Source organism: Tripterygium wilfordii, chromosome 21 (genome assembly GCF_013401445.1).
Source record: "Tripterygium wilfordii isolate XIE 37 chromosome 21, ASM1340144v1, whole genome shotgun sequence".
NCBI lineage: Eukaryota > Viridiplantae > Streptophyta > Magnoliopsida > Celastrales > Celastraceae > Tripterygium > Tripterygium wilfordii.
In genome coordinates, this window is record NC_052252.1 from 2077624 (window position 1) to 2105291 (window position 27668).

The following is a 27668-nucleotide window of genomic DNA, read 5'->3' on the forward strand; positions in this document are numbered from 1 at the left end:
TAAATAATCTTTTAACAAAAGATAATTTTCTATTGCAACCTTAAGGTAACTGAAACAAGTTAGTTCAAGGAAATCTATAAACATTAGAGCCTAACAGCTACTGCAGTGATGTGTTTTGCCTTCCATGGCAATGATCTTGTTTAATGAAGAAAATATACAAAATATGATATGCCCACATAACAAAAAATGGAGCCTGAAACAAAAAAAATGAATGAGGCTGCACAATTCCAATACGTGGTTCACACGGTACTTGTTCTTGTATTCGACTCCTGTGGTCTTGTGATTCAATTCCGCCAAAAGTCGCAGCACAGTACCACTTGCAATTTTTTTTTTGTGGGCATTGCAGCTAACATTTACAGTAAGGGATCTCTAAGGCCCTACTTCGTCTTGATCATCAATTTCTTGAACCCATGCCAAATCTGTAGCCAAGATCTTAATCAGTTTGGATTATCTATGAAAACTAGAAAGCATGTTAACTGACAACCAGAGGCATGCAGTATATGTTTCCTCAATGGGTAAACTCCTGGTCTAGTAACACAACAGATGGGAAAACCATAATTGTCATCGAGTGAGTCTGTGGAAAAGAGCATGTTTGTCATCAAAAGAGAGAGAGTGTGTTTGTCATGCAGAGAGAGACAGAGAGAGAGACCTTGAAGAACTGATTCAACTGCTGCATTGGGCACCAACAACCCAACAATTCGCTGGCTATCTGTGGTAGTCTCTATTCGCACAACCCGAAGCCGCTTATGGCTCTGGCGAGCCTGCACAAGTACATACAAAATTAGAACGTCTGCATGAGCTAAGAATTGATAGAAAGAATTGCCACATTCACATTGTGCCAAACTAACACTAATATTATGAGCATATCCAGTTAATTCACTTTTAATGAAGTGATTTAGGGACTTAAAAAAAATGAGGGGGGGGGGGGGAGGGAGCATATTACCTGCTTTGAAAGAGCCTTCTCAATAGTTCCCCAAACAGGAAGAATGAGGCCACCCAAAACATTTACTTCCTGCAGTCTTCGGCCAACAGTACAAAAGCCGCCAAGTTTACAATTGGGGCCATGCATGCACTGCAGGTACACGTAAGAGTAAGCTATGGAGACACAAGTTATTACAGAATAACCAAAAGTCGTTTATGCAATCAGGCTAGAATTTGAGAATAATAACTGTTGACGTGGACTGCAAGTACCTATCAGCTAATATAACGAATGCCCTAATATTATGTGGGAAATTCTGGATACAACATACAATTAACTAATAAGGAAACACGATGAGCATCAAGCTTCAGCATCATCAATTTCAAACACTTAGTCTGAATCCCAACATCACAGGATCGGCTACAAGAATCCATTAGAATAATAAGTTGGAATCCGCAGATTCACCTCTGCCATTCCTTTCGTCTAAAGCTAGGTTCTCCGCTAATCCTACAGTTTCCATGTCTTTGTTTTTAATCACATTTCCATCCATACCCTTATATATTTTCTCTGCTTTGACATCTAGGAAAATATAAACTATCAACATTACATCCTGCAGCTTCAGGAGCTGAAGTAGCTTCTATTATACCAATAGCATGAACACTAGTGCAACATCAGAACTACCCAAAAAAAAAATCTTCATCAACAATACCTGTTTGGATGAGATTTCGTACTCATCTTCCCATCCACTGCACGCCTTCTCTAAAGATAATACTTTTCTGTATTTATTTTTTAGCTCTGCCAAAGGCATTTCCCTGGGGAAAGGGGCAAAATGAGGCAGGAACCTTAATAGTTTACTATAAACTTCGGCAAAACCTTGTTGTTTTACGTACCTTAGTGATTCTCCAACAGCAGGGCGGACGATCTTAAACATTCCTGATGTAGTACTGAAACACAATTTCAGATCGTAAAAACAATGTCAAGATGGGATTTTGAGTTGTAATAAGTTCTATGCTATGCAAATGCATGTATGAGTGTGCATACAAATTACAGACACAGACATCTGAAGCATTTAATGGCATCTTTGATAAAAACCAACCAATATTGAAGGTTCTTTATAAAGCGGGTCAAAAAAGTAAACAACTCCAGTGCACAAGGCTCTTACAGTGGGTGGATCGGGCACAAGTAGGAGTACACAGACTTTACCCCCACATAATATGTGAAAAGGCTGTTTCCAATAATTGGACCTATGACCTCTATGTTGCACCCCTGCAAGTCTACCACTGCGACACATGCGAACATGTGTTCCTTATAAAGTAAAATAAAAAAAAATTCCAAAAGTTTTCTCCCACAATAAGGAGGAAGATCTATCTTCATTTAACACACATTTTGCCAAAAAAAATTTAAGAGTAACATTAAATAATTAATTTGCCACAACTCTTGTTAGCTCAAGTTGTTCGGATAAATAGAATTTTCATATTATCGGAGCCCTTGACTAGTACAGGTAATGCATTCAAAATTTACACCTATTTGAAATTAAATATTTTGCACATTTGGCCCTACTAATTGAGGGAAAGCCCTGCCCAACAGTCCAACACATAAGAGGGAACCTCTGAATAATAACTAACTAATAAATTGAATTCTCACTTTTTCTTTTCACGTCACCTTCAACTTTTGGGATAATGTGTTTCACACCGATTTTCTTACGAAAGACATTTTGCATTCTGGCTCAACAGATCACAGAAATAAAAATGCACGGAATCAATCTTCTATAGTTCAAAAATCTCACCCAAATATTATTAGTTACAGCCTCCTCAAACCATGTTCCCCATTCTTGTTTTTTGAATGGAATGTTCCCCATTCTTGACTAATGCGATGTTACCTTTAACACCCCAAAAAGATCACTTGCATCCAGGATTTTGCAATGCAAGTAATTGTTACTCAACAGTATTTTACAATAATTAGACATAAATTACATTAATCACAAAACCAGCTATCAGTCCTACATAAATGAAAGCCACGTCAAATTGTACCGACCGCTTGTTTCTGTTGCATCGGTATTTGCAAATTTGGGCTCCCATCTCTTTTGATAAAATGGTGGTATCAATCTCAAATAGAAAAGAAAAACTATATGAAAATGAGAATCACCATATCCCATAAAAACTTCCTTTCAGTCAGCCAAATTGAAATATACAGGACCCTTATTCTTGAAATCTAGTTTTCACAAATCCAGAAGATTTCTGATTTATAACTCATAAGAAAACCATAGTCCCTCAAGGTCATGTAATATTAGTGAAAATCAAATCCGTTGACTTCTAAGAAAAGTAAGAAAATCATGCATAATAGTAACAATAACAACAAGGTCCAGACAACCCTCGCTAAACTTTGCCAGCATCATGGTGATGAGTTTATGAGCTTCATGATTTGCACAGGAAATTATAATTCAGCACAAAAGAAACCAATAATAATATCATACTGAGAGAATACGTATGGAAATGAACTAAAAATGAAAGTTTAGCAATACATGGTCATATTTCTTAGGTTGTAACTTGATCAAGAGCACATGGATGAAAAGAATTGAAATAGAGTACCTCTCAAATGCTAAACTGAAGTGGCGTCTCCCCAACCATTCCCTCTTAGATTCATAGAATCCATCATTCGCTGAGCCAAGCCCATCTTCTTGCTTCTCTTTGAGCATGGTACTCGCAGACTAGAGAAAAATAGGAACAAACTTTTTGTAATTGCTTATCATAATGTAAGATCATACTTCAAGCCTCATGCGGAGAAAAATAAATAAATGATACCTCCCATGTAATCCCACGATCCAAAGTAAAAGTAAACAACACTGTCGATGCCCCAGACATTTGATCAACATGGACAGTCTGCCAAATAAATAAGTAATAAATTTAGGTCATTCAATATGCAAGGGCAACAAGAAGATGGCAGGAGGGTGCACCTTTGGAGTTCCTTGTAGTTCAATAATATTAGCTCTCAAATCAACAATCCCTGAGTCAAGATTTCCTTCAATCCGTGCATTCTGAATAAGAAGATCCAAAATGCTGACAAAAAGCTCAAACAGCCTGTACGAGGTGGCAATGGTGTTCATCATGTTATTCGACTTCTAGCTGCAACACAAGTATCACTTTCAAGTCAACACAGACTACATACCTGTTCTGAATGTCAGGTGGCAGACCTAAGAGCCGATTGAGGAAACGACCAACATCATGCATGTCCGAGTCAATTATACGGCCAGATAACTTACCATTTCCATTACCTACATCAAGAAGGTATCAGAAGATATGATCTTTGGATAAAATAATAATTAAGGACTGTGTGCTGTGGCATTTGGGGTAACAAAAACTAAAATAAGAATGTAAATGCAACATTGACATAATGAGCAAGTCTTTTGGAAGATAAGCAAAGAAAAAATTACAGAAAATTTTCCTCAAATTAGACACGAAGAGATTATGCTGACATCAGTTACCAAAAAGTGTATCCCTGACGATTCCAACAGACATTAGAGCTGCTTTTGCCCTTGTGATAAAATCTTGAATTGTATCAGGTTCTTCAGATGAACATCCAGGAGGTACAACTGGCAGAGCATCCTGAAAATTGAACATGATTCCCTGTACTATCAAAATATATGCACACGCGCTTGCACACAAGCACGCCCATATTACTAACTGTCGTTTTTCCTCTCCTTTCTTTTGAGTGATAATCTTGTGTGGGTAAACACTAAACACATGTAACAGTACAATAGAAGAGTATTAAAACCTGCTCCATGATTCCTCTATACATCACCATCAAGGCCTTCTTTCCATAAGCACTATCATAATTATAAGCACTCAAAGTTAGTCCTGCCCTGCAACGAGTTCAACAGAATAAACACATTCAAGCATTTTACAAGATTAATGTTTCAAATCATCTCCCTTGATACCCAAAAAATTTATATTTACCTGCGATCTCCCTGCGTTAAGGCTCCAAGGGTTTCCAATCTCTTAGCAACAATAGATGCAAATCTGCGTTCTCCACCAAGATTAGAGAACATTAGCCTGCACAACCAACATAACGATAAATCAATTGGTTAACTAACACCGCCAACTCAGTAAACCATTGACAATGCCAACCACCAAGGAGAAAGCAATTGTTTTTGGTAAAACGGATAGTAGTAGAAAAGTTTCTCTACTCCAGGGCTTATCCCCATGAAAACTGAGAAATTAATCTAAGAATTCCTAGATCAAAAGTTTTCTAATCTAGCATATAGAGAGACGATGACGATGATGGTGGTTACTAATCTAGCATAAAGAGATAAATGTAAAACTAAGCATTTAAATATTTAATACATTGAAAGCAATCATGTTAGATGAGGAGATAAAATGAGAACAAGACAATTGTAAATAATTATTTGATTTTACAGACTTTAATGGGTCAGTACAACTACCCACAATTAATAAAATGCACAAGAGTAGCACAATGACCTAGCAACTTTAATTTATTATGAACTCCACTAATAAGCTAGTCTCCCCCATTGTAACAGAATAGGTATCGAATTCTTTCTCCCCATAGTTTTTGCATAAACATCTTTTATTGGCCATTTTTAACCTAAACGCCACGACAACAATCTAACATTACCCCATGAAGAATCAATAACTCCGACCATTTTCATACATTCTCTTAACATGGAATTTCTATCACCAAACAGACCTACTAAGGCACTAACTCCCTTCCATACTTCCCTAATTTCCCGTGTCAATAATATTTCTGCCCCATCATTGTTACTTGTGCATCTTAACAATTCTAATTATAAGTACCTTAATGATCTTAGTTCACCAATTATTATATATAACAAGCCTATAAATACTTTCATCAACTGTATTAATCTTTTTACAGTCAGCAGCAGATCAATGGAACTTAGAGCTGCTTTAGTTGTAAGGGCAGGATAAGACGTCAAAACTGCCTGTACAATTTGATCGGTTCTAATAAAAAATATAAAATTTTGTAGTCCACCTATATTCGGGAGCAGAAGCTTGATTTGACCGATGAGTTCTTCCAAACTGTTGAATTGCTCGGTCAGCACTCCAGGGGAGTTCTAGCGTTATATGAACCCTTCGTTTCTGTCATGGAAAAGTAAAAAGCCATTGCAATGAAAAAGACATGAAAAGCAGAGGCAATGCCACCAATCAACGCAAGTAAGTGGTCTGCTATAGATTATGAGCTATGTTTCTATAAATCTTAAACATCTGATCATAGTAGACCATGAAAGTACCAAGCACGTGGATAGGAACAATTACGTAAAACTTGAACTACCTGATTTTCCGCTCTTCTATCAGCCTGCAAAGAAACACCGGCTGATCCAGCTTCAGAGATTATAGCAACCAACTTCTTTCCATCCATAAATAGCTGCTTCTCGTGCATGTTGACCATTTCCAACGTCACATCCTTTCTATAGCAATGCAATGAAAGGTAATCCAGGTATCACTTAACAAAAATGAATAAATCACAGGGTGGAGGAAATGAAACCTAGAGTGTTTTCAATGAGCCAATGAAAAAGGGAGGGAACAATATCAGACTCACGTGTTTCGTGCTTGATAAGTTACACCTTTTCCACTAGAGGCCCTTACAAACATGCCTCGCCTACCAGTCATTTCTGCAACTCTATCAGGGCCTCCGAGCTGCATAGACATTGCATATATATCAGTTACAACATGAGGAGCAGCTTCATGCATTTCATTAAGTACTCTTACAGATTCCTTTCACAGCATACATCTTGTAAACAGTAACATATAGACGCTAAGTATAGGAGTTCTATTCTTTCTTTTTTCCTTCTTACAGCAAAATATGTCAAGTCAAGGAGCAAATTGTTATGGCATGGTCAAGAAGGGAAGTAGAGAATTACAGTTTATAGCACACACAGTAAGTATGGGATGACCCCATTTCATAATTTTTTTGTTAAATCAAGAAATCAAAAGCCTCATCATGAAAGCCTTTGACCTAAACAGTTTGGTCTCAGCACATGAATCCATAAGAGAAATGAATTTGAATCCATTATGTGAATTTTCTTTGGCCGTTCATCCATGTTTAGAGCTACACGCTCCCATCTATTTCTTGTTACTTCTATCTACATCTTTTTACCTGCATTTTCTCTTTTTACTATCACCCACTTGAACTTTCTCAGTTCTTGCCACTGAACACTATCTTAAACAGTTTTTTTGCATCTTATCTTTGATAGGCATTACTGCTATCTCAGATGTAGGAAACCCTATTGTATGATAAATTCTGAGACACGAGCCTGATAAAAAGAATAAAGAATAGCAAGCATGTGGAAAAGTGAGACCTAGCCACCTAGGTTTGCCATTGAGATAAAACAGGTGCACCGCATGTAAATCTGAAATGACAAAATATTTCACATACAAGCTTCCCATGGTACCACAGTGAACAATTAAGAAGGCATCATGATTGATGTAATAAATAAATAAATTAACCAAAAGGAAAAGCATCACAGAAGAGTTAGAGCAACTTGACAAGCGTTGAATGGAATGAGGAGAGAGATTGGAGAAAAATAACATGGAAGGAAAAAAATAACGATCATGGGGCATGGACATGTGGAGAGTACCTGATCAATAATATCATCCAAAGGATTGTTTGGAAGATCCAAAGAACGAATAATGTCTAAAATTTTTGTCTTACGCTCCAAAGCCGCTTCATACCTAATGGCGATTTTAAAGAACATTGGATACCAGCATTTACAAATTAGTAGAAAGCAACCATTTCCAAACTCCTAACCCATGTGAACAATGAAACATACCTCTTCGTAAGTTCTGCCACATAGGCATATCTTGCTTGAAGAAATTCCTCTGTTTTTTCTTTGCATGAGTGGCATGACCAATCTTCAGAAACAAGATCACTAATAGGTGGTACCAAACATGTAGGATGGACCAGTTGGCCACAACATGAACATTGGAGCAATTTCTTTCGTTCCTGCAGTCGAAGATACAACAGGTTATGGCATGTTGCAGGCAATGTAACTATCCAAATAAGCAAAATATAGTTACCTCCTCAGTAGTGCAAATCTCACAAATTTGAAACTCATCATCAGACTCGTTAGAATCATGCTCAGAATCAGCTACATTGATAAAACACAATTCAGCACTAAAGCAAAATAAAGTAAAAATAAGCAGATCTGCAATTCAAAAAGGGAAACAATCAACTAAAAGCAGCAATAGCCTATGCCCAAATAATATAAACAAGGATGACATGAATGTTTAGTGACAGGTGTGCTGCTAAACAATGGCACAAGCATCAAGGAAATGAGCAGTAACTCTAACAAGAAACAGGAAATCCATAACAAATCCCGATGACAAATCTGACGATAATACTTCTGCAAGAATGCAGGTAAATGTCATTTTATAATAATATATAAGATGCAAAGGCCAAAAAATGCATGTAGCATAAATGCGAATGCTTCGTTGGATGTGTGGTCACACTAGGAACTATAGGATAAGAAATGAGATTATTAGATCTAAGGTAGTAGTAGCACCTATTGAAGATAAGTTACGAGAAAATCGGTTAAGATGGTATGGACATGTCCAACGTAGAGATAGCAGTGCAGCAATGAGGAGGAATGAGAGAATTTTTATAGGAGAGAGTAGGAGACAGTGAGGAAGACCTAAAAAGACATGGCTTGAAGTAATAAGAAATTATATGAATTTAATAGGAGTGGATGAATGTATGATCCATGATAGAAATGAATGGAGAAAACAAATACGTGTGGTGGATTTCCAATGATGTTCTCATAGACTCATGTAGCCGACCCCAAACTTTTGGGATAAAGGCTCGGATGATGATGATGGTGATATAAGATGCAAAGGCCTGATGCTAGGAAAGGGAAAGCGATATCAAGGTCCCAACATAATGGTCCAGAGTAGAACCATGGTCTATGAGGCTAAGGGCATAGATTAGTCATTGAACAGCTTCAAGAAACTCACAATCAGATTCTAAATCACTTTCGTCATCAGTTGCAGGATCCCATTTTGCAACTTTTCTTACTCTTCCTTTTATTGATACACCAGGAGTTGCAGAGTGCCTCTTTCGCTGAAGCTCCTTTACACTCTCTTCTCCTAAAGCAAATTTACAAAGTGCAGGTAAGTTGTAAATGCAATGACCAAGAAGCAATATGTCAATCCAGAAATCACATACATACCTGGGACTGGGAGAGGCTCAGGCTTTTCAGGCACGGGATAATTTTCTTCCACAAATTTCAGCAATAGTTCTCGAGGTCCCGAAATAAAATCATCAAGTTCAAGACCCTAGTGAGAAAAAATTGAATGACAAGTCAATACAATACATACTATGTAGAAATTATAATACAAAGTCATGCAGCCCAAATAACAGACAACCAACTATCCTACATATTTTGTCACAGCTTCTTCAGTTCGAGCCTCGCCAGTGCTCTGAAGGCCAATGACCACACATTTGTTTTCCACCAATGCTTGCTTAGCTAGTCTTACAGTAGCTGGCACCTTAGCTGACATACACATGTGTCTAAAGAAGCGCTAAAAAAGGCATATAGAAAAAAGAATCACACAAAAGAACAAAGGATAAATTAGGTCAATAAATAATATTACCTTCTTAAACAAAGCTCATAGATAAAACAAAATACAAAAAAGGTAGAGCCACATAAAATAATTGGCACTGAAACTTCAGAAACTCAAATACCTGATGGCTTGACCAATACAATCTCCACACTTGACTAGAAGTAGGTTTCTCATTGGTAAGAAAAGCACTGGCTGAAAGCAATTCCACTCGTAACTCTGCCCAAAATTCTGCTGCTTTTTGGTACATTTCCTACAATATTTACAAAGTCAAATGAAGACTCAAATAAATATAAAAATCAACAAGAAAAGTATTTAAACTCCACCCTCCATTAGCACTTCACAATAGTCTATGAAAAATGAAACCTGGAACCAAATCGAAGCAACAGGACAACAAAAGAAAACAGGAACATTGAACTATCACAACTACTTTTAGATAAGTATCTCACAATCAAAGCTCAAGCAGGAGAGTCATTATGGCATTGTAGGCACATAACTAGCTAGAAATAGGGGAGAGGAATTTCTTCAGATGGATACTTTATAATAAAACAAAACCACGTACTTTCAGCTGCTAAAACCTATCTCATAAGATTGAGGCACAAAAGGCACAGGCCACATTTATACTTTATACTGAACTCACAGTTCAAATGCAAGTGTCAACCTAAAAGCACTTCATATCCCTGGTTTTGTTGTACAATCCTTCCAAACTAACATGCCACTAGGTCGATTCCCACACAAATATCTCTAAATGCCTCTAACTCATCGCATCAGCAAAGAGATTACATAACGAAGGTTCTTTTGTCCAACAACAACGGCATTGTAAACCATGCCTAAGCTACAAACTCGAATGTCCTGCTCCTACCATAGCAAAATCCGCACGATGATAAATTCACCAAACCACTTGAGTAGGAGTAGCATCACTTATTGAGATTAAGAGGATCATTTCCAGTTTTAGTGAATACATTATCTGTCACAAACAGCAGTAGTTAATTCCTTCATCTTACCGTTTGGAATTAGAGATATAAAGCTGGTAAATGCTACAAATTCAGCCTGAGTTCTACTTGGACTGTGCCGATCTACAAAATGCTCAAATTTAGAGCAAGCTTGGGAGTCTCCACTTTTGCAATGCTTGGGTTTCATTCATTTAGGGGAAGAGAATTATTAACTAAAAAAGAAAATGCTGACGAGTTGATAGGGCTCTACCAGATAAATGTTCATAAACCGATTCGCTTAGCCACAACCATAATATGATTCCAAAACTTCAACATGAATATCGGTAGCTTCCCCTAAGCAAAAGAGAGATGTTAAAACTGTATCATATCAACCACGAGGACTACAGTATGCCTGGATTATTTTTCCTTTTAAATTCCACTTCCCTTCTTTAGTTCAAGATTCTTCAATGACCCAAAAGATAAATGCTTAGATGCTTTCCTGATAAATTATAATCAATCAATCGTAATTAAGACTTGGCAATATAATACGAAATTGACAAGAAATTTCAAGGACAATATCCAAGTGAGTAAGGTTGGAAGCAAGAAACTCAATAACTATGTATGAGTAGAACCAACATCAAATTGCAGCAACCCAAATAAGAACGAACCTGGCCAAGAAGCTCGTGTTAAAAAATGTTATATTAAGACCTCTTAGGCATTGGCTATGCTATTCAACAAAAACTTTATGAAACTAGCTATAGTTACATATGGCATCAGCTGTGCTATTCAACAAAAAGGCTAAAAAATTAAATATAACCACACAAAGTTCATGTGAAAAATAATCGTACTTGTTGTATCCATATATAAATGATTCCACGACCATGGGAGCAGTTAATGGAATGCAGTCGAAAAATCAAGCATTCAAATAAAACATCATAATATATCGTCTAAGCCAATTTTCTAACTACTAATCAGTTAATAACATTTTATTCCAGCTAAATTGACGGCAGTCATAATTGTCCAAGCCACAAGTGGTCAAGCAAATAATTGCCTACCATCATTTCAGCCTCTAATGGTGCTTCAACTTCTTCAAACTCTGCCCCTTTGTAACTAAGGGTGCGGCAAACATACATGCCCCTGACATGTTACACAAGATGATCCATTAGCATTACGTTATATGTCAAACACACACACACACACACACACACACACACACACATGTGTATGTGTAAACATTCATTACAAATATATTTTATTAAAGATAAATTGAACATTTTAACCTTGCTTTCATGTCCATTGCAACGAGTTCCAGTGCTCCAACACCTCCTTTATCAAGAGCACCTGCAAATGTTGTTTTTCAGAAGCTTCACAAGATTTCAACCACTGAATATATAGTTTAACAAGTGACTGGAAGCAAGTGACAATATCAAGCATTGAATGATGGGAGTGACCTCTATAATTCAAAAAGAATGCTTACTCTTTCATTTTCTTCCTTTTTGAAATTAATTATGGGTGGTACGGCGTATTTCATCGTACATTGAATTGATATAAGCACACATGTGTAAATGCATATATATGCAAGTATAGATGGATCTCTGTACAAGTGGATATAATTGAGTAACAAGTCCCAAATTTTCATGTTTCTGTGACAGATGAGATATCTGGAAGAACTAATCACTTTTCATTTGATTCAAACGGATAATTTCAATAAAGGGCACCCATGGCGATGTTTAACCTTCAAAATCTTGCCCCACTTTTCTCACACTTATTCTTTATGTTCTGGCTATTTGTCTCACCATATCTATCAACAAAGATTGCTGTATTTCAGCGTCTGTTCCGCTACACTTCTCTTTAGTCACAGATTACACATATGTTTGAAACCAGAAAGAGCATAACAGCATGTTCACAAGAGATTAAGATAGTACTTACAACTGGCTTCTAAACTACACTAAGCCAAATAAAAAAATTATGTTGATATCACCCCACCTTTTTCCAGTAATCATGCATGCATTCTAAAATATATAAATAGCACTTACCTCAAGAATCATAATTAATTTTTTGCAATAATGGTCAATTAGTTAAATAAGTACTTTTTTAAAGTTCGAAAGAAATTTTTTCCAGGGGCACAAAGAGAGTGCCACTCAAAGAAAGAGTACAGGGAAGAAAAAGAAAAACAACAGACAAGAAACACAACTGAAAGGAAAGCAAGGCTAGTGTATGTTGAAAGCATTATTAACATTGTTAAAATGTCTAGAGAGCCAAGATTCGATCGTGGAGAACCAAGATTCAATAAAATGATCCCTCCCTTTCTCTGTTTCCCTAAAGAGTGTTATTTCTTTCAATCCAGACCAATAAGTTAAATAAATAGTAAATATGCAAAGGAGAAAGGAAGAGACATCAGATAAGACGTGCTAAACTATTATAAATATGTTTCTACAACTCAGACAAAGCTAAGAACTACATTGGGAAGAAAGATCAAAGATCTTATTACGAAATTTAGAACACGTATACACAAAGCAAAACTCATGCTAATTGACTCCGTTAAATAATAATGGATATAATAAGTTCTCCAATCAAATTGCTTCAGCATAGTAAAATTGCAGGTACTATTATATTAAAAGTAGTTTACAACCCTCAAAAAAGAAGTAGTTTCAACGTTCAAATGTTCAAAACAAAATGCACAAAAATCACTGGTTCAACCAATATATACCCTTGTGAGTAATCCATCGACCAAAAAAAAAACCATTTAGATATTTAACATACTTCCAGTAGCCATCATGATACAATTCCTCAATTTCATTTTTATGAAACTGCTAATTGCTTCCGTTACAAATCACTACAACAGATGCACGTAATATGGATTTTCCAGGAAGAAAGAAGGCCATTAAAGTAATTAAGAAAATGGTTGAAGAACAGAAACATCACCTAAAAATTTCTGGAAATCAGGAAAACATGTTCCAGTTCCCCAGAGACCAAGTCTGACCATATAACCCATGTTGCGTGGTTCCGAAGCACCAGTGGCAGAGCAATAAACAACACGTGCTTCAGGAAGGCGAGCCTGTTACATCAGATTCCAATGTTAAGAAATTACAAATAATAAATATGTGCAGCCCTCAATTTTATATGTACAAATACTTGAATTAAACTCAATGCAGGGTTATTGTGAGGCATGGATGTAGCAGTTCATATTCTTGCCCGAGTGTCTGTCTCACCAGGATAACTGGCATAGAGAACACTCCCGAATATAATCAATATAGGTAAATTGCAAACAAAAAAACTAAGAGGCTTGTATCGCTAAACGGAACCATTTTGTTTGTTGGCATAAAGTAGACACTACAAATAATGGCTCCTATAAATTTAGTCCGAAGTGTGTCTGCTAAAATCTGAGGTCATAATCAATACAGGGTACGGCAGCTACAGCCAATTCAAGCAAGGGAATAATAATTTAACAACCAACGCAATCAATTTGTACCAAATTTCAGATCATTTTAGCTGATAGCTAACCATTCCATAGTACCAGCAATCAAAAGGAAGCCAACTCTTCTGAAGAGAGATAGAACATAACCATTTTAAGTAATTATTCAGCCTGAAAATAGTGTTTTTGCACACAAAAAGCATTGATTATTTCAGGGAAAACCACTAAGACAGCCAAATTTTGGTTTGCTGTTACATACAAGGAGCTGGAGCCCTATATGAATAATAGCTAAAATTTGAGTCCATGAACAAAAAATTATTTAAGTTCCCATCAGAACAGTAGAAACATATTAGGAACTAGAAACATTCAGAAGAAGCACACATTTGAAAAATTAGGCAGAGGAATGAACCTGAATATCAAGAACTGCTTCACCTGTTCGTGTTGGCTGACTTCCGGCTTCAGGCACCAAATTTTTGGCTTTGTGGCACTACAACGAAGAGATTAAGCCTTAGCAATGAAAGACGAAAGAGTATGTCACAACAATGTCATTCATAGTTTTGTGTGAAACAAACTTTGAAATCTCAAGGGTGAAAAATGTTCGTCCAACAATTCTCCCAAGGACACAGTTTAGTACCTCATCAAATATGACAAGACCATCAAATCCTGATCCACACCATTGCACAAGTTGCTGCAGACGAGAACGACCTTTCTCCGAAGATGCAATGAGGCTGCTGTATGTTGAAAACACTACTCCCTCCCTGATCCCAACAGACTTTGAGTCAAGCTTAGAATAAGGCAGCTTGTTCAAAGCATGCACTGCATGCAAAATAAATATGTAAGTTTTTTCCCCGAATGCACAGCACAATAACTATAATATAATATGCAGAATTCATCCGTTTCTCAAAACCAGAACCAACTCTACGAAAAATCAACGTCAATACTCAGCAGTAAGCAATGACTTAATTCTCTCTTTTTTTCAATATAGGTGGCCAATGCCTCTCCTGTTGCTCAGCAGTCCTTCTAGAAAATAATTAGTGTACTCTCATAATCAACCAGTGCCAAGCCATATAAAAGAGATCCTTAACTAAATTGCATCAAATAAAAGGCAGCATACATTTTAAACAGGAGCAGTGAGGACATCTGCCAGTTGAACCACCATGTGATTCTATGCACTGGTAGCGTGAACTTGTTAGAATAAGATGAGAGAAATTTTGTTCACACTTTCAGAAGAGAGGAACTAGTTATATAGCTCTTGAAATCATATTTCACAAACCATTACGGACCCTTTTATATTCTTCACCGTGTATTTTTTTCTAGGAAAGAGTTTGCCTACGAGGGGAAAATGTGGTCCAGACACCAGAAATCGAGTTGTTTTATTGCAACCTAGGGCTCAATGACAATGATACTTCCGGATCTTACAAACAAAGGAGGAATTATACTTTGTTTGTAAGAACTACTAATTATTATTAGTAATTAATAATACTAGTGGTTGGGTCTATATGCTTATTTTGATAGGAAATGCAATTTGTCAGTGAGGGTTTTTCATCGAATGACCATTCGTCTATTCTATTGTGTTTTCATGTAAATATGAGTTCCACTCGTGGAAACAACATGTCCACTTTGAGGACATAAGTGATGCAGTAGCTTTTGCAATAATGTCTTTTTGTTGACCTTTTAGTCTTGGGAATTATCTTAGCATTTATTAGTAATTTGACTTGCCTTTTGGAATTCTAGTTTATATCTATAAATTTGTAATTCCATGTCTAGAAGGCAGAGATTATGTGAGAAGAATATTTTATTGAATTTGAAAGAACTTTCGGCTACATGTTGAGCTACTGTTCTGTTACCTTTTGGCTAGTTTTCTCCCTCAACTCCTTTTAGTTGATTACCCCATTTCTCTTCCTACATCAGTTGGTATCGGAGGAGCAATACAAACATGAGCATGGATGTGCTTCAGTTGAGCCGAAAAATTCCATCCTTGGCACCACTGCAAGAATCGGCAGCTACAGTTACTTACTGCTACTGAGAAGTCCGGGGAAGAAGATGGGGCTGGCGGAATGGAAGGGGAGCAGGACTCACCGACGACAGAAGAGGGTCCATGATGCAGAGGTTAATGAATGGGAAGCGTGAAATGCTCATACAGTGGTCAAGCATCTCCTTGCTTGTGACAGCACTTGGGAGGATTTTGACACCAGTTCCCAACAATTTCCTCATTTCCACCTTGAGGACAAGGTGGCTCTTGCAGAGAGGGGGTAATGATAGAGCCTTAAAGGCTTACGTAAGGAGGGGTAGAAGGTAGTTCAGAAATTTTACAGTGCTGAGTAGGCAGAGTTGTTATGTCGGGAAGTTTGTTGTGTAGGTGGAGGTTGTTAAGAAATTTTGTTACTAGGTGGAGGTTGTTAAGATAGATAGAGTAGCGACGAGAGAGGGAGGATCATCCTGGATTCTAGAATTATCATTTGCCTTGTGTATTGGAGGTGCTAGTTCGTCTAAGGCTAGCTCGTTGAGGCCATTATTATCTTGTTTTCTACATCAATCATTAGTTTTATCAATTTCATCTTTATTCCATACTCTAGCTACTATTTCCTGCGTTCTGTTGGATTCAGTTCTTATCAAAGTGGCTCCTCTGAAATTCATTAAAAGCCCTCACTTGGTGCTCTTGTTTTCCAGTCCTTGGAAAGAGTAGCAAGCATCAATACAAGAAAAAGAATTGTGGACAGGGAGTCACCATCCAAAATAACAAGTAAAAGCCTAAACTCTACAACAACAATAATCAAATGGTAGAATCGAAAACAATTGAAAAGAAAAAAATATCGATTACTATATGAAAAATCTCAGTTTATAACGCTGATGTGGCCAATTTAAGTGAGAAAGCAAAAAAAAGACAATACTGACACATTGATTATCTCTATAGAAACAAATAAGCAGTTGTTACTGGTATATAGAAATAATTTTTGTTGATATATTTTTACAATTACTGAGAATTTTTGAATAATAGGATGCCGTGTGAGAAAAAGTAATGCATAACAAACACATTTTTCTACCTTCTTCTTATGTCTTCTCTTCTCTGGTTAAAGACAAACTATAGAATCATACAGTTCAATTTAACTTTTACCTTCTATAACCACAGCCCCCATATCATCCAAATCTCTTCTAGCATCAAACTTCAAGTCTGAACCAACAGAAATCCACCTGTGTAAGACCATTTGAAACAAGATGAAAGAATTAAGAAACAAGACTTGGAAAATGAAAATATAGCACCATAAAGAAATTCCCTTCCCCCAAACACCCCGGAAAACCCCCACCCGGTTGAATAGAAATAAAAGCGTCCATAAGGTGATATGACAGCATGCAAAAACTTCCCTGGAACTTACAATGCTTTTTTCCTTCCATGGTGCCAATTTTCCCAAATTAGACCTGCTATGGTTCGACCTTTACCCACACCAGCTCCATCCCCAATAAAAAATCCTGCCCTAGAGCCACTTGGAAGGTGCTGGAGGTGCCTCTGTCATGAAAGACGAAATTATTTTCCACATGTTCGATTCCAACAATACTAATAAACCATCTGTTCTATAGAAAAGTAACCTGACAGGCGTACACCAACGTCTCAATCTGCAAACATGACAAAGCATTTGAACTTTCCAAATCATCTCTAATTTTCAGATCATAAGTAGGCTCAGGTGGCTGCACTGCTGATAGGGAAGATGTCTCCACAACAGGATCTGGATGAGAGGGTCCGATAGATAATTTCGGAGGGCGCTACACAAAGAACGACGTCGTAGTCCTTTAATAATTTACTTCTTAAAGCTAATACAAATAACAACGATACCAAAAGGTAATTTTAAAATAAACAGAGAAGTATAAATAAGGACTGTATTAGAAGTTTTTAGAAGTGAGATACATACATAGTCCATAAATGTTTCTCCCGCCATGCCACCCTCATCTTCCTCTCGCTCCACTTCAATGGCAACCTAACAGGTTTCAGAGTCAATGGAGACCGAAGTGCAGAAATGAGAAACAGAACAACTCAACTGTGGAAACAGTACTAAAAAAAGGTAAATAACTCCCATGCACAAAGCTCGTACAGTGGGAGGGGTTGAGGACAAGAAAGATCTATGCAATACGCAGACCTTACCCCACATAATATGTGAGGATGTTACCCCACATAATATGTGAGGATGTTGTTTCCAGGAATTGAACATGTGACATCTAGGTTGCACCCCTGTAACTCTACCATTGGGCCACATGTTCGCCTGTGGAAAATAGTACTATGAGAGACAATATGTTCATCAAAAGTGTGCTATGATCAAAGCCCAACACTAATCTACAGTATCAAAAGCTGCTAACAAGTAGTGTTTTTTTACTAGAAATGAAGAGGTATCATCCCTAAAGGTAAACACCAATGTACAACTAGTACACACAAAAAGATTAGCTTGAAAAGTGCTCAATCTGACCAATGACAAACGTAAGCAGGTGAAAGGGAAAAGAGATCTCTTGATGTTCACTTTCCAGTTACTTCATAAACATGCACCACGATTCCATTCACCTGGCAGCTTGGATGAACACCACTTAGGTGAAAAGCTGCTTCTTTGGTAACTTGTGAACAAATGAAAATGGCGACACGCTCAGTTAAGGTGTCAAAAGCATAGGCACTAGGTCCCCATATCATGGGAGGTGACTGGTGAGAGACAATAAAATATGCAATTGACCTTAAGAAATCAATATAAACAAAAAGCAGTTGAAAGTGATCAATTTTAAATATATGAATTTGACTAATATATAGGCTTTTCTCTTGTTCAATTGTCGATTGAGTTGTGTGCTATTTATCATAGAAGAATTTTACACGCAAAGTTAGCAGAAAACAAGAATCATAATCATATCAAAATGCACTAGTAGAGGTATCAACCTCCTAAGTGCCGCTCATTCTACAACCTATTAAAAAAACAAAATGTAAAAATTGTATTGTCTTACACAAAGATTCCGAAATTTCAAATCTGTCATCAACTTTTTAAAAGACTACCGTCAGAAATATACACATTATTAAGTAATATAATTGAAGTTAAGAAATGCAATTAAATATGTTGACAGAAAGGGAAGTAGCTGTCCATAATTATCTGAATTTAATATAAAACGCCAAAAAAGTTGGTAAATTGTCTTTGGAATGTAGGCAAGTATGGATTTACTACAAAAAAACTAACTCAATAAGTCAAAAAATTAGATAAAAGCCGAGCGTAAAGTTGCTTCACTGCAGTCTAGGGGTCAAAGGTTCAAACCAAGGGAATAGCATCCCTCATCCCTACAATGCTGGGGGATCGGGGGGTGTAAGACTAATATGTTTGCCAATCCCAAACCTGGCCTCCAAGAGCCCCTGCACTAGGTATTGGTTTATTTTACCATCTTCCTGGTTTGCAGGTCTAGTGATGAGCATTGGGTGAGAAACAAGTCAAAGCCCCCACCGATTAACTAACTAAAATGGCCTTCTATATAGGCTAAAATGCTCATATATCGATGGCTCATCCATTTGATAAAAAACATATGTAACTTGCCTCGCTTTAAGGTGCTCTTTTTTTTGGGTTGCCTCATCTTGAGTGTCTTTAACTACCCTGGATCATATCAAAAACTTAAATGCAAAAACAACTGGAGTTTTAGATCAAGTCCAGAACAAGCTCTCAAAATCTAGTCAAGCATTAACATTTTCTGGGACTAACATGCGCAATGGATAAGGTTAAGAAGATTTTAATAAAAAAATTTAAGAAGGTTCATCTTAAGAGTTTTGAATTACAAAGCATCTCATCCTTTAGGTCATAATAGCTGTTCATTCCATTCTCAATAGAGAAGAGCTTCTTATTTTCATTAGTAAAGCATTAATAGTATTTTTGAGATGCATAACTGAAAAGCTTCAGTAAAATTCCTCCGGTGGCTTAAAAGAACAAATAGAGCACTTTGCCTAACGGTTATTACGATATACCATTTAAAGTCCAAATTGACTGGTTTGTTTCCAAGTTTCAATTATATAGGACTCATGATGTTCAATGGATTTCGAAAATCTAACCTACAAGGCTACAAATGTTTTGGATGTAGTCCCAACCAAAGTGCCATTTTTTTCATTTGGGAAGCAACATTGGGAAAAATTCTCACTCTAGATATCTTATGTGAAAGAGGATAGCAAGTGGCCATAGGTGTTTCCTCCATGAAGAAGAAGCAGAGGGTCAGGGATCGTTAGTTACCTCCTCAATTGCAATTAGCCTAGATTTTTTTGGGATTTGATTTGGAAATTCATTGGTATCAAATGGGTTGTCTCTAACTATCGAGAAGAGGAACTTGATTGTGCAAGGAAGTTGATTTCAATGATCCCTTTCCTAACGTGTTAGAAACTTTGGCTGGAAAGAAATAAACGAGCTATTGAAGGCAAAGAGACCATATTGGAAAACCTTTACATGACTGATTTAATACTCTGAGATTGAGGTTTGTGTGTCAAGATAATAGCAGAATACCTAGTTATCATTCAAAGATAGCAGAATATGTAAGGTTCTGGACTATTGTCTTTGTAACTTAGTTTCTTGTATTTTCCTTCTCCTTGTGCTGTCTCGGGTGGCACCCTCTTGGTGCCCTTGAATAAAGCTTTTCCATTTAAAAAAAAGTGTGCTGGGAGAATTAAGCTTTGGGAAAGAGTCTAACGCAGTAACAGCAGCTCTAGCTGAAGTTCAAGGTTGCTGAAAAACAGTAAGAGCAAGAAATAATGAGGTTTTGTGCGGATTCTTTTTATGAAACAACTAGGAAACTAGCAATTCATAAGAAATGATAAAAGAGGAAACTTGTTTCTGCTTTGTCGGTGGTTTGATATATCTACAGTTACATTACCAGAGAGAATTCCTAGCACAAGCAGCTATGTTATATGTAACCCAAATTGAGACTTATTTTACTTCAACCTTCTTTGAATGGAACATCAAATAATCTTATTGATTTTACAACAAACAACAGCATATATTAATGACAATGCTTTGAATGGACAATCAGAAAACTGAGTCATAAAAACTCAGTTATGCCAATTCCCGATTTGATGAGTGACAGTTATACAAGAACTGGAAGCAGAAAATTTACACATTAACACACTAGTGGTAGTAGAAGCACTAGTGACAGAATTGCTACGGGTTGAATGAACCTAAATTCAGCTTGCAAACTTTACAGAGAAGAGAAAAACAAAAGGTTCTAAAATTGTGTTTCCTCAACAAAAAATAGGTCATTTTCACTTCAAGATTTGAATGGTAGTGGCAGCCATCACATTACCAAAAAGCATCTTCCTTTCCCTCATATTTGCTCTCAACCAAACAGAACCCCCAAATTTAACTAAATTCCAAACAAAAAAAAACCCAAACAAAAGAAAAAGAAGAGACATGGGGCAGAGAACGGTGATGTAAGATGAACATGGAAAAAAAGCAAACCTCGTTCACTTCCTCGATAGGAGGCCTAGGAGGAAACATTTGTTTAATCTTCGACAAGTCGACGGCAAGTTCAACATTGCACTGCGGGCAATTGAACCTGGCCAAACCATGGGGTACATTGAGGATTGCCTTGCAATTAGCGCATGGCAGCTGCATCTTCGTCGGATCGATCCCGTGCGCTTGCGGAGGAGGCGCCTTATTCGGCGGCTGCGGTTGCTGATGGTTGTCCAGGTGGTGCTGATGGACCCTATTCATCAGCTCCGGCGGGAGCATCTGCGGCAATTGGCAAGTCGGGCAGACAAACTCCGTCAACCCCGGTCCCACAGTCAGGATCATCCGGCAGCCGGCGCAGCGCACCTGCACCCCTTGCGCTACCGGTGATGGAGGAGGCAGCGATAGCGGTGGCACCGATGGCTGCTGCGTCATTATGTTGTGGACTCAAATTGGGCGCCAAGAGTTGATTTTGCTTTCAGTTCTTGGGTTTTTCTTCGAGTTTGTGTTCGCAGAGAGCATTCGAAACACCATAAGCAGGCTTCGAGATTTGTCAGAAATTAATCTCCAATGACTAATAAAGAAAAAAAAAAGCCTCTTAGGGAAATAATCTCAAATTTATATTATTTTCGGTTACATTGTAAAATAGTAAAATTGTTTACAAACTTCCACATTTTTTTTCTTTTAATTAGTCGGGCCCGTGCAATGTGCCAACAAAAACATAAAATTTAAATTAACATACATATATTTATACATTCAAAACATATATATATTACTATTAACAATTATATGCTTATGGGATCTAAATATAATCAATTGATTGATAATCTATCTTGGGTCAAATTGTATGGACTTTAAAGATCATGAGTTTGATTCCATAAGAACAATACATTTATGGTCATGAGTTGAGGCCAAAACTCAACTTATCCTTTCGTTAAGTGATAAATCTCTAAACATGGGGCCTAATTACTAGAGTTTAGGCTCAGATCGGATGTTCAAAAGACAAATTTGTACGATATCGTTATCTATTAAAAAAAATATTTCAAATAAAATTAACATACAAATCACATAGATTTATGTTTCTAGTAAAAAATTTCTTATATTGTAGAATATAACCACAAACTTCACATTTTTCTTTAATGTGTTTTTAATCACATAGTTTTTTTTCTTTCCTTTTTTAGTAAAAAATTTCTTATATTGTAAAATATAACCACAAACTTCCACATTTTTCTTTTATTTGTTTTCCTCTTCAGTATGCATATCCTTCGCCAAGAAAAATTCGTTTCTTATTGATTACAAATTGATTAGACTCAAAAGTTTGTTCCATTTTGTTGAGTGGAAAATGTGACATTTAGCTCTTCCTCATTAACGATGAAGTACGCTACATCTTTGAGAATAAACACACATCTAATTGTGAATTTCAACTTAATGTCTCCACTTCTAAGTATATTGGTCTTACTTAAGTCACCAAGTATCATCAATCTCTCCCCCTCATAAAGAGTATACTTCTTGAACCAATCTTTGTCATAGTGAACGTACATATTTATGCTAGAATCTGTCAACCAACCTTCCACGCTTTATATCATGTTAGTACTTGTAATCATAACCGCAAAGGTGTAAAAGTAAAACCCAATTTTTTGTAGGATTATTTTTGGACTAACCTTGAAGTTTGGATTTACATTTAACGGCTTTGAAAGTTTAGGAAGTGAATATGGTAGCGAAATAACTTAAGGGATGTAAGTGAAATAAGGAATAAGGACCTAAAGTAATGGATTAGAAGTATAGGGGTTAAAATTAAAAAGCAGGAAAATTTGAGGGGTCAAAATGGAAACAAGGGAAAAAAAACCATAAACCTAAAAAAAATAAAAAATAAAAACCATAACCCTCCCATCACCTTGCAGTGTGAGCCTGGAAATTTGCAAGTGTTTGGGTTATGGATGGTTATGTTAGAACTTAGAACTCAATTTGTGTATTTATACGTTTTCTTAGGAAAGACATTTTATTTGTTTGCATTTATTATTGTAGTTGGGATTGAGGAATGCCATGAGCCTATGATATTGCACATTTTCTCACTATCATATGAATATTTAATGTGTCAAGGGCCACTAATTCTAAGGCATGACCATAAGTCAATTTAAGGCCTTAAAAAATTAATAGCTTTTCTTTTGCCCATAGCAAAAGAAAAGAACATATGCTCACTGTCTTCTCCAAGCAAACTCCTTTTCTTCCACAGAAATACACACACACACCCCCCTCTCTAGACCCACCTAAGGAATCCATTCCCTTTCTGTTTTTCCTTCTCCTTTCACTCTCACATGCTACTCTATATCATGTCTTTGCCTTTAAATATCAAACCCTTGTTAATTAATTTGTTGAATTTACAAAAGGAAGGGGGATGATATGGGGGGCTTGTTCTCACATCCTAAAAAGCACAACCAAGGAGGCTATGTTAGAAGAAGAAGAAGCAGCAGCAGCAGCAGAACTAGAAACTTAGACGCACCAAGAGAAGCAACCCCATATATATACCCAAAGATGACGTCCAGAGAAGTATCATCTAATTTGGACAGAAGTGGCAGTAGCACCAGTATTGACCATGGGAGTGCTAGTAGTATTCAAAAGAAAGGCAACTCTCTGGTAGAAAAGAAGCCATCTATGAAGAAGAAATATGCTTTCATCCCTGATACCTTTTCTTCACTTGACCAGGTTTGTCCTTTTTCATGACTAATTTTATGGTAGACATTGTTTCTTGCAATTTCTTGCGTCAAGAGCTAGTCTGTCAGCTGTGCTTGGCTAGCTCGTTGTTTAACTTAACCCTCGGTCGAGATGGTTAAGACACATTTGACTTAGATGGCACTGAAGTTCGAGTCCGATTGCTACTTGTATAATATTAATATATTATCTCTATGAATAGTACACGCGTTTATTGATGATGTCAACACGGTTATGTTTGGTGGTGGTAGATGTAGATTTCTTTAGTGAGTGATGATGAAAGGTTGTCTCAATGGGTGGAGTTATCTTTTATGGGTGGTCCTTGATATGGGATCCACAACAATTACTTTGTTGGGTTAAAGTAACTGGGCTTGCAATTAGACTTTGTTTGGGCCTGGCCTGCCAAGCATTGGTAAAAGCTACTAATACATCTAATTTCAGAAGACCATTTCTTGGAGGTGTTCTTAAAGTTCTTACTACTTGGTGTTATCAGAAGTCACTTGTGTTTCCAAGTTACCTTATTGCAAGGCGTAAATGGTTGCTGTTATAAGGTTCTGGTTCTGGTTTTGTTTCTTTGCTTTCACAGGTTACAGTGGCCTTGAGAGAAGCTGGTCTGGAATCATCCAACCTTATTGTTGGAATTGATTTTACTAAAAGCAATGAATGGACAGGTATACATATCTTTAGAACTTCAGTTCATCGTTTTGCAAGTTCTTCATACATGGACTTGTATTCAATCTTTGTCTATTTGGGAGCCAAATGCATTGAAATGTTGTTATTGCAGGCAAAGTCTCATTCAATAACCGGAGCCTGCACGCCATTGGCGATACGCCTAATCCATACGAGAAAGCAATCTCAATCATTGGAAAGACTCTAGCTCCTTTTGATGAAGACAACTTGATCCCTTGCTTTGGCTTTGGCGACGGTAAATTAATTATTCTGCTCGCCCTCTCAATTGATGATGAATAATCCTACTGCCTTTTGTTCCATCTTTGCTGATAAAGAATCGTGATTGGATTGATTTTTTTTGTTCATTATAGCCACTACTCATGATCAAGAAGTTTTTAGCTTTCACAGTGATCATTCATCTTGTCATGGTTTTGAAGAAGTTCTGTCCTGCTACAAAAATATAGTCCCAAACTTGAGACTTTCAGGTCAGATTTCCATCCAGTGTGTCATCTGATCAAGCAAATTTGCAACACAATTTGTCTCTCATTGATGAATTATGTTATTGCTTTCAGGGCCGACGTCGTATGCACCAGTAGTTGAGGCTGCTATTGACATTGTGGAGAATAGTGGAGGCCAGTACCATGTCTTAGTCATCATCGCGGACGGCCAGGTACAATCAGAAACTCAATCTGTTTTCTCTGTTTATATCTAAAACATTGTCAATGCCATTGCTTTTGTTGTGAAGGTTACTAGAAGTGTCAATACAAGTGATGGAGAACTGAGTCCCCAAGAACAGAAAACAATTAAGGCAATTGTTGATGCAAGGTTGATCCTGCTTAACATTGCATATCAGCATTAAGATTAAATCTTCTTTGTTTTCATTCTGATCCTACTTAATGTCCAGTCAATATGCACTCTCGATCGTTCTTGTTGGAGTTGGCGATGGACCGTGGGAAGACATGAAGAGCTTTGATGACAAGATACCTGCAAGAGAATTTGACAATTTTCAGGTACTGCTCCAGTGATCTTAATGTTCAGAGAAACAAAAAATCTTGTCCTAAATCCTGTTGTATAGGCCCTAACAGTGCTCATAACAATGTGCAGTTTGTCAACTTCACTGACATTATGTCCAAAAACAAGACTCCTTCAGAGAAAGAAACAGCATTTGCTCTTGCTGCCCTCATGGAGATCCCCATCCAATATAAAGCAGCAGCTGAGCTTCATTTAATCGGGTATTGAACTCTATTTTTTTTCCAGGAACTCTAATCTTCTTATTCGTCCCTTACATTCTTCTGCATATTATTACTGACTGGTTTTGGTTCTATTGTGTAAAAGTCAAAGGACGGGAAGAGCTAAAAAAGTGGCTCTGCGGCCTCCTCCAGTTCCTTATGCTCGTCGTGCACCAACAGAACGTCAAGAAAGCGACCTCTCAGCAACCATAACAAATGAAGCACAGGTATGACAATGATCTTAATCTTTCTTTGCCAACACTGGTCCTAATGATTCATGGTTTTTTTACCAACAAGTATCCTTGTTTATATGTATTCTTTCATTTAAAATGTAGGCATGTCCTATTTGTCTGACTAATGGGAAGGACTTGGCCTTCAGCTGCGGTCACATGGTAAGTACTGGCCCATATGTATCGCTGCCTTTGGTATTTTTTCCCCCCTTTCTGGCATGACACACTGGTGATAGTGAATGACAATAATTTTTGCCTGCAGACTTGTAGAGAATGTGGATCAAGGGTGTCCAACTGCCCCATCTGCCGTCAGCGGATAACTGAGCGCATCAGGCTGTACGCTTGACTGCAGCACAAGAACTCCGCGTAGCGTACGTACATAATCTTTGTTCTTCTGAATACATAAGTTTGGATTTCCTGTAGAAAGCTAGACAAGAATGTGCTGCGAGTGTATATTGTCTAATTGGTTCTCTATGGGATCTTCTCTCCCACACCTTATCTGTGTATATATTATATTCTGTACTTGTTTCCAATGTATATTTGTGGCCCCTTATTCAGAGCAATTGTGTCAAAATCCAGCATGCCACTGGTTATGAATCAAGAGGCATTTCTATCACTAACATAACCACAGTTTCACCTGTTTTAACAACAATTAAACATGTAGGCGTCAACAAGGGAATTTTGTTCTGCATTTTGAGTTCAAAGAAATAAAACCATAAAACCATCAAGCTTCTGAATCTACCGTTACTGGCTACAATATTGTTTGCAATCATATGAAGGTAAAGCGTGCAATTGGCATTCAAAGTGTCTACTTTCATGATATAACAACCACAAATTTCCATACAATTTCATACTTCCAATCGGCAACAAAAGCCTTGTTTGTAATGTTGAGTTCAAAAGCACAACAGAATGATGCATAACACCCAAGAAAGAGAGACTTTCTAACTTGGGTTTTCCACAAACATACAGAGAGGGTCTGAAACAGAAGTATGAAAACCACGTAGCTTTGAGTAATGATCTACTTCTTCATATCCTTGTCAGTCTTGTGTTCCTTGTCAGCAACAGTGTCTATCTGCTCTGGGACTGGTTGAATTCTCCAGTAAGGTTTCCTGGTCAATGTCTCTCCCCTAAGAGCAGCAACATATGGGTCATCTGTATCCTCTTTCTGCTGCAGCTCCACCAGCCTCTCTTGATTTACTTTCCCCATCATCTGAAACGACAAAGAGAAGTCAAAATATGAAAAGACATGCCATGTAATTGATTCACAATTGCACCAAAAACAAACCAATGCATATTTTTATATTTGTAGAGCACAAAGTAACCAACTAGGGGCAACTGGAGAGGATACATATTAATCATCAAAATTGATCCTTAAGGTATTCTCATGGCACAGAGAGGGTTCATGAGTGACATGGATCAGTTCAAACTTTTAAAAATATGCCACAAGGCATAAACAACGAAAGTAACAGACAAGAACTCAACCTAGATAGATGGAAATGGAGGTATCAGAATTATAAAACATGTTAACATCTCTTTTAATACAG

The 27668-nt window shown here is 37.2% G+C and overlaps 2 protein-coding genes across 3 annotated transcripts; one reads left to right on the forward strand and one right to left on the reverse strand.

Annotated features, from left to right (window-relative positions):
• Positions 1-9: 9 nt before the first annotated feature.
• Positions 10-21861, reverse strand: LOC119988311 (protein FORGETTER 1-like). Of its 2 annotated transcripts, XM_038833298.1 has the most exons (33): positions 21297-21414; positions 19401-19457; positions 17760-17825; positions 17440-17613; positions 17229-17359; positions 16970-17046; positions 14489-14670; positions 14264-14341; positions 13365-13497; positions 11720-11780; positions 11495-11576; positions 9632-9760; positions 9325-9468; positions 9117-9222; positions 8902-9033; positions 7969-8039; positions 7722-7894; positions 7530-7623; positions 6491-6588; positions 6224-6359; positions 5924-6030; positions 4873-4968; positions 4691-4778; positions 4401-4521; positions 4085-4190; positions 3873-3996; positions 3721-3798; positions 3508-3626; positions 1810-1863; positions 1629-1731; positions 944-1072; positions 650-761; positions 10-419 (listed from the first exon to the last, which is right to left on the reverse strand). In XM_038833298.1, the coding sequence occupies exons 3-33, from the start codon at positions 17784-17786 to the stop codon at positions 370-372; spliced, it is 3315 nt and encodes a 1104-aa protein (XP_038689226.1). In that variant the 5' UTR covers positions 17787-17825; positions 19401-19457; positions 21297-21414; the 3' UTR covers positions 10-369. The 2 variants fall into 2 exon arrangements, with proteins under 2 accessions (XP_038689226.1, XP_038689225.1); XM_038833297.1 differs by lacking the exon at positions 19401-19457 and having other exon boundaries at positions 21297-21861.
• Positions 21862-23449: 1588 nt separating this feature from the next.
• LOC119988312 (E3 ubiquitin-protein ligase RGLG4-like) lies at positions 23450-26659 on the forward strand. The gene is made up of 11 exons (XM_038833299.1): positions 23450-23990; positions 24583-24667; positions 24781-24921; positions 25037-25150; positions 25238-25335; positions 25411-25490; positions 25570-25675; positions 25770-25897; positions 26001-26121; positions 26230-26286; positions 26387-26659. Exons 1-11 carry the CDS (start codon positions 23688-23690, stop codon positions 26468-26470), a joined length of 1317 nt encoding a protein of 438 aa, XP_038689227.1. The 5' UTR covers positions 23450-23687; the 3' UTR covers positions 26471-26659.
• Positions 26660-27668: the final 1009 nt, after the last annotated feature.

What these genes read in the sequence shown, in the direction of transcription:
- LOC119988311 (XM_038833297.1), bottom strand. Translation starts at nt 21,722, where the DNA reads ATGACGCAGCAGCCATCGGTGCCACCGCTATCGCTGCCTCCTCCATCA. An exon ending in AAGCAGTTCTTGATATTCAG is followed by an intron (nt 13,498 to 14,263) that starts GTTCATTCCTCT and finishes CTGATGTAACAG; the next exon opens with GCTCGCCTTCCTGAAGCACG. An exon ending in AGATTTGCACTACTGAGGAG is followed by an intron (nt 7,895 to 7,968) that starts GTAACTATATTT and finishes CTTCGACTGCAG; the next exon opens with GAACGAAAGAAATTGCTCCA.
- LOC119988312 (XM_038833299.1), top strand. Translation starts at nt 23,688, where the DNA reads ATGGGGGGCTTGTTCTCACATCCTAAAAAGCACAACCAAGGAGGCTAT. An exon ending in CCCAAACTTGAGACTTTCAG is followed by an intron (nt 25,151 to 25,237) that starts GTCAGATTTCCA and finishes TATTGCTTTCAG; the next exon opens with GGCCGACGTCGTATGCACCA. An exon ending in CCTTCAGCTGCGGTCACATG is followed by an intron (nt 26,287 to 26,386) that starts GTAAGTACTGGC and finishes TTTTGCCTGCAG; the next exon opens with ACTTGTAGAGAATGTGGATC.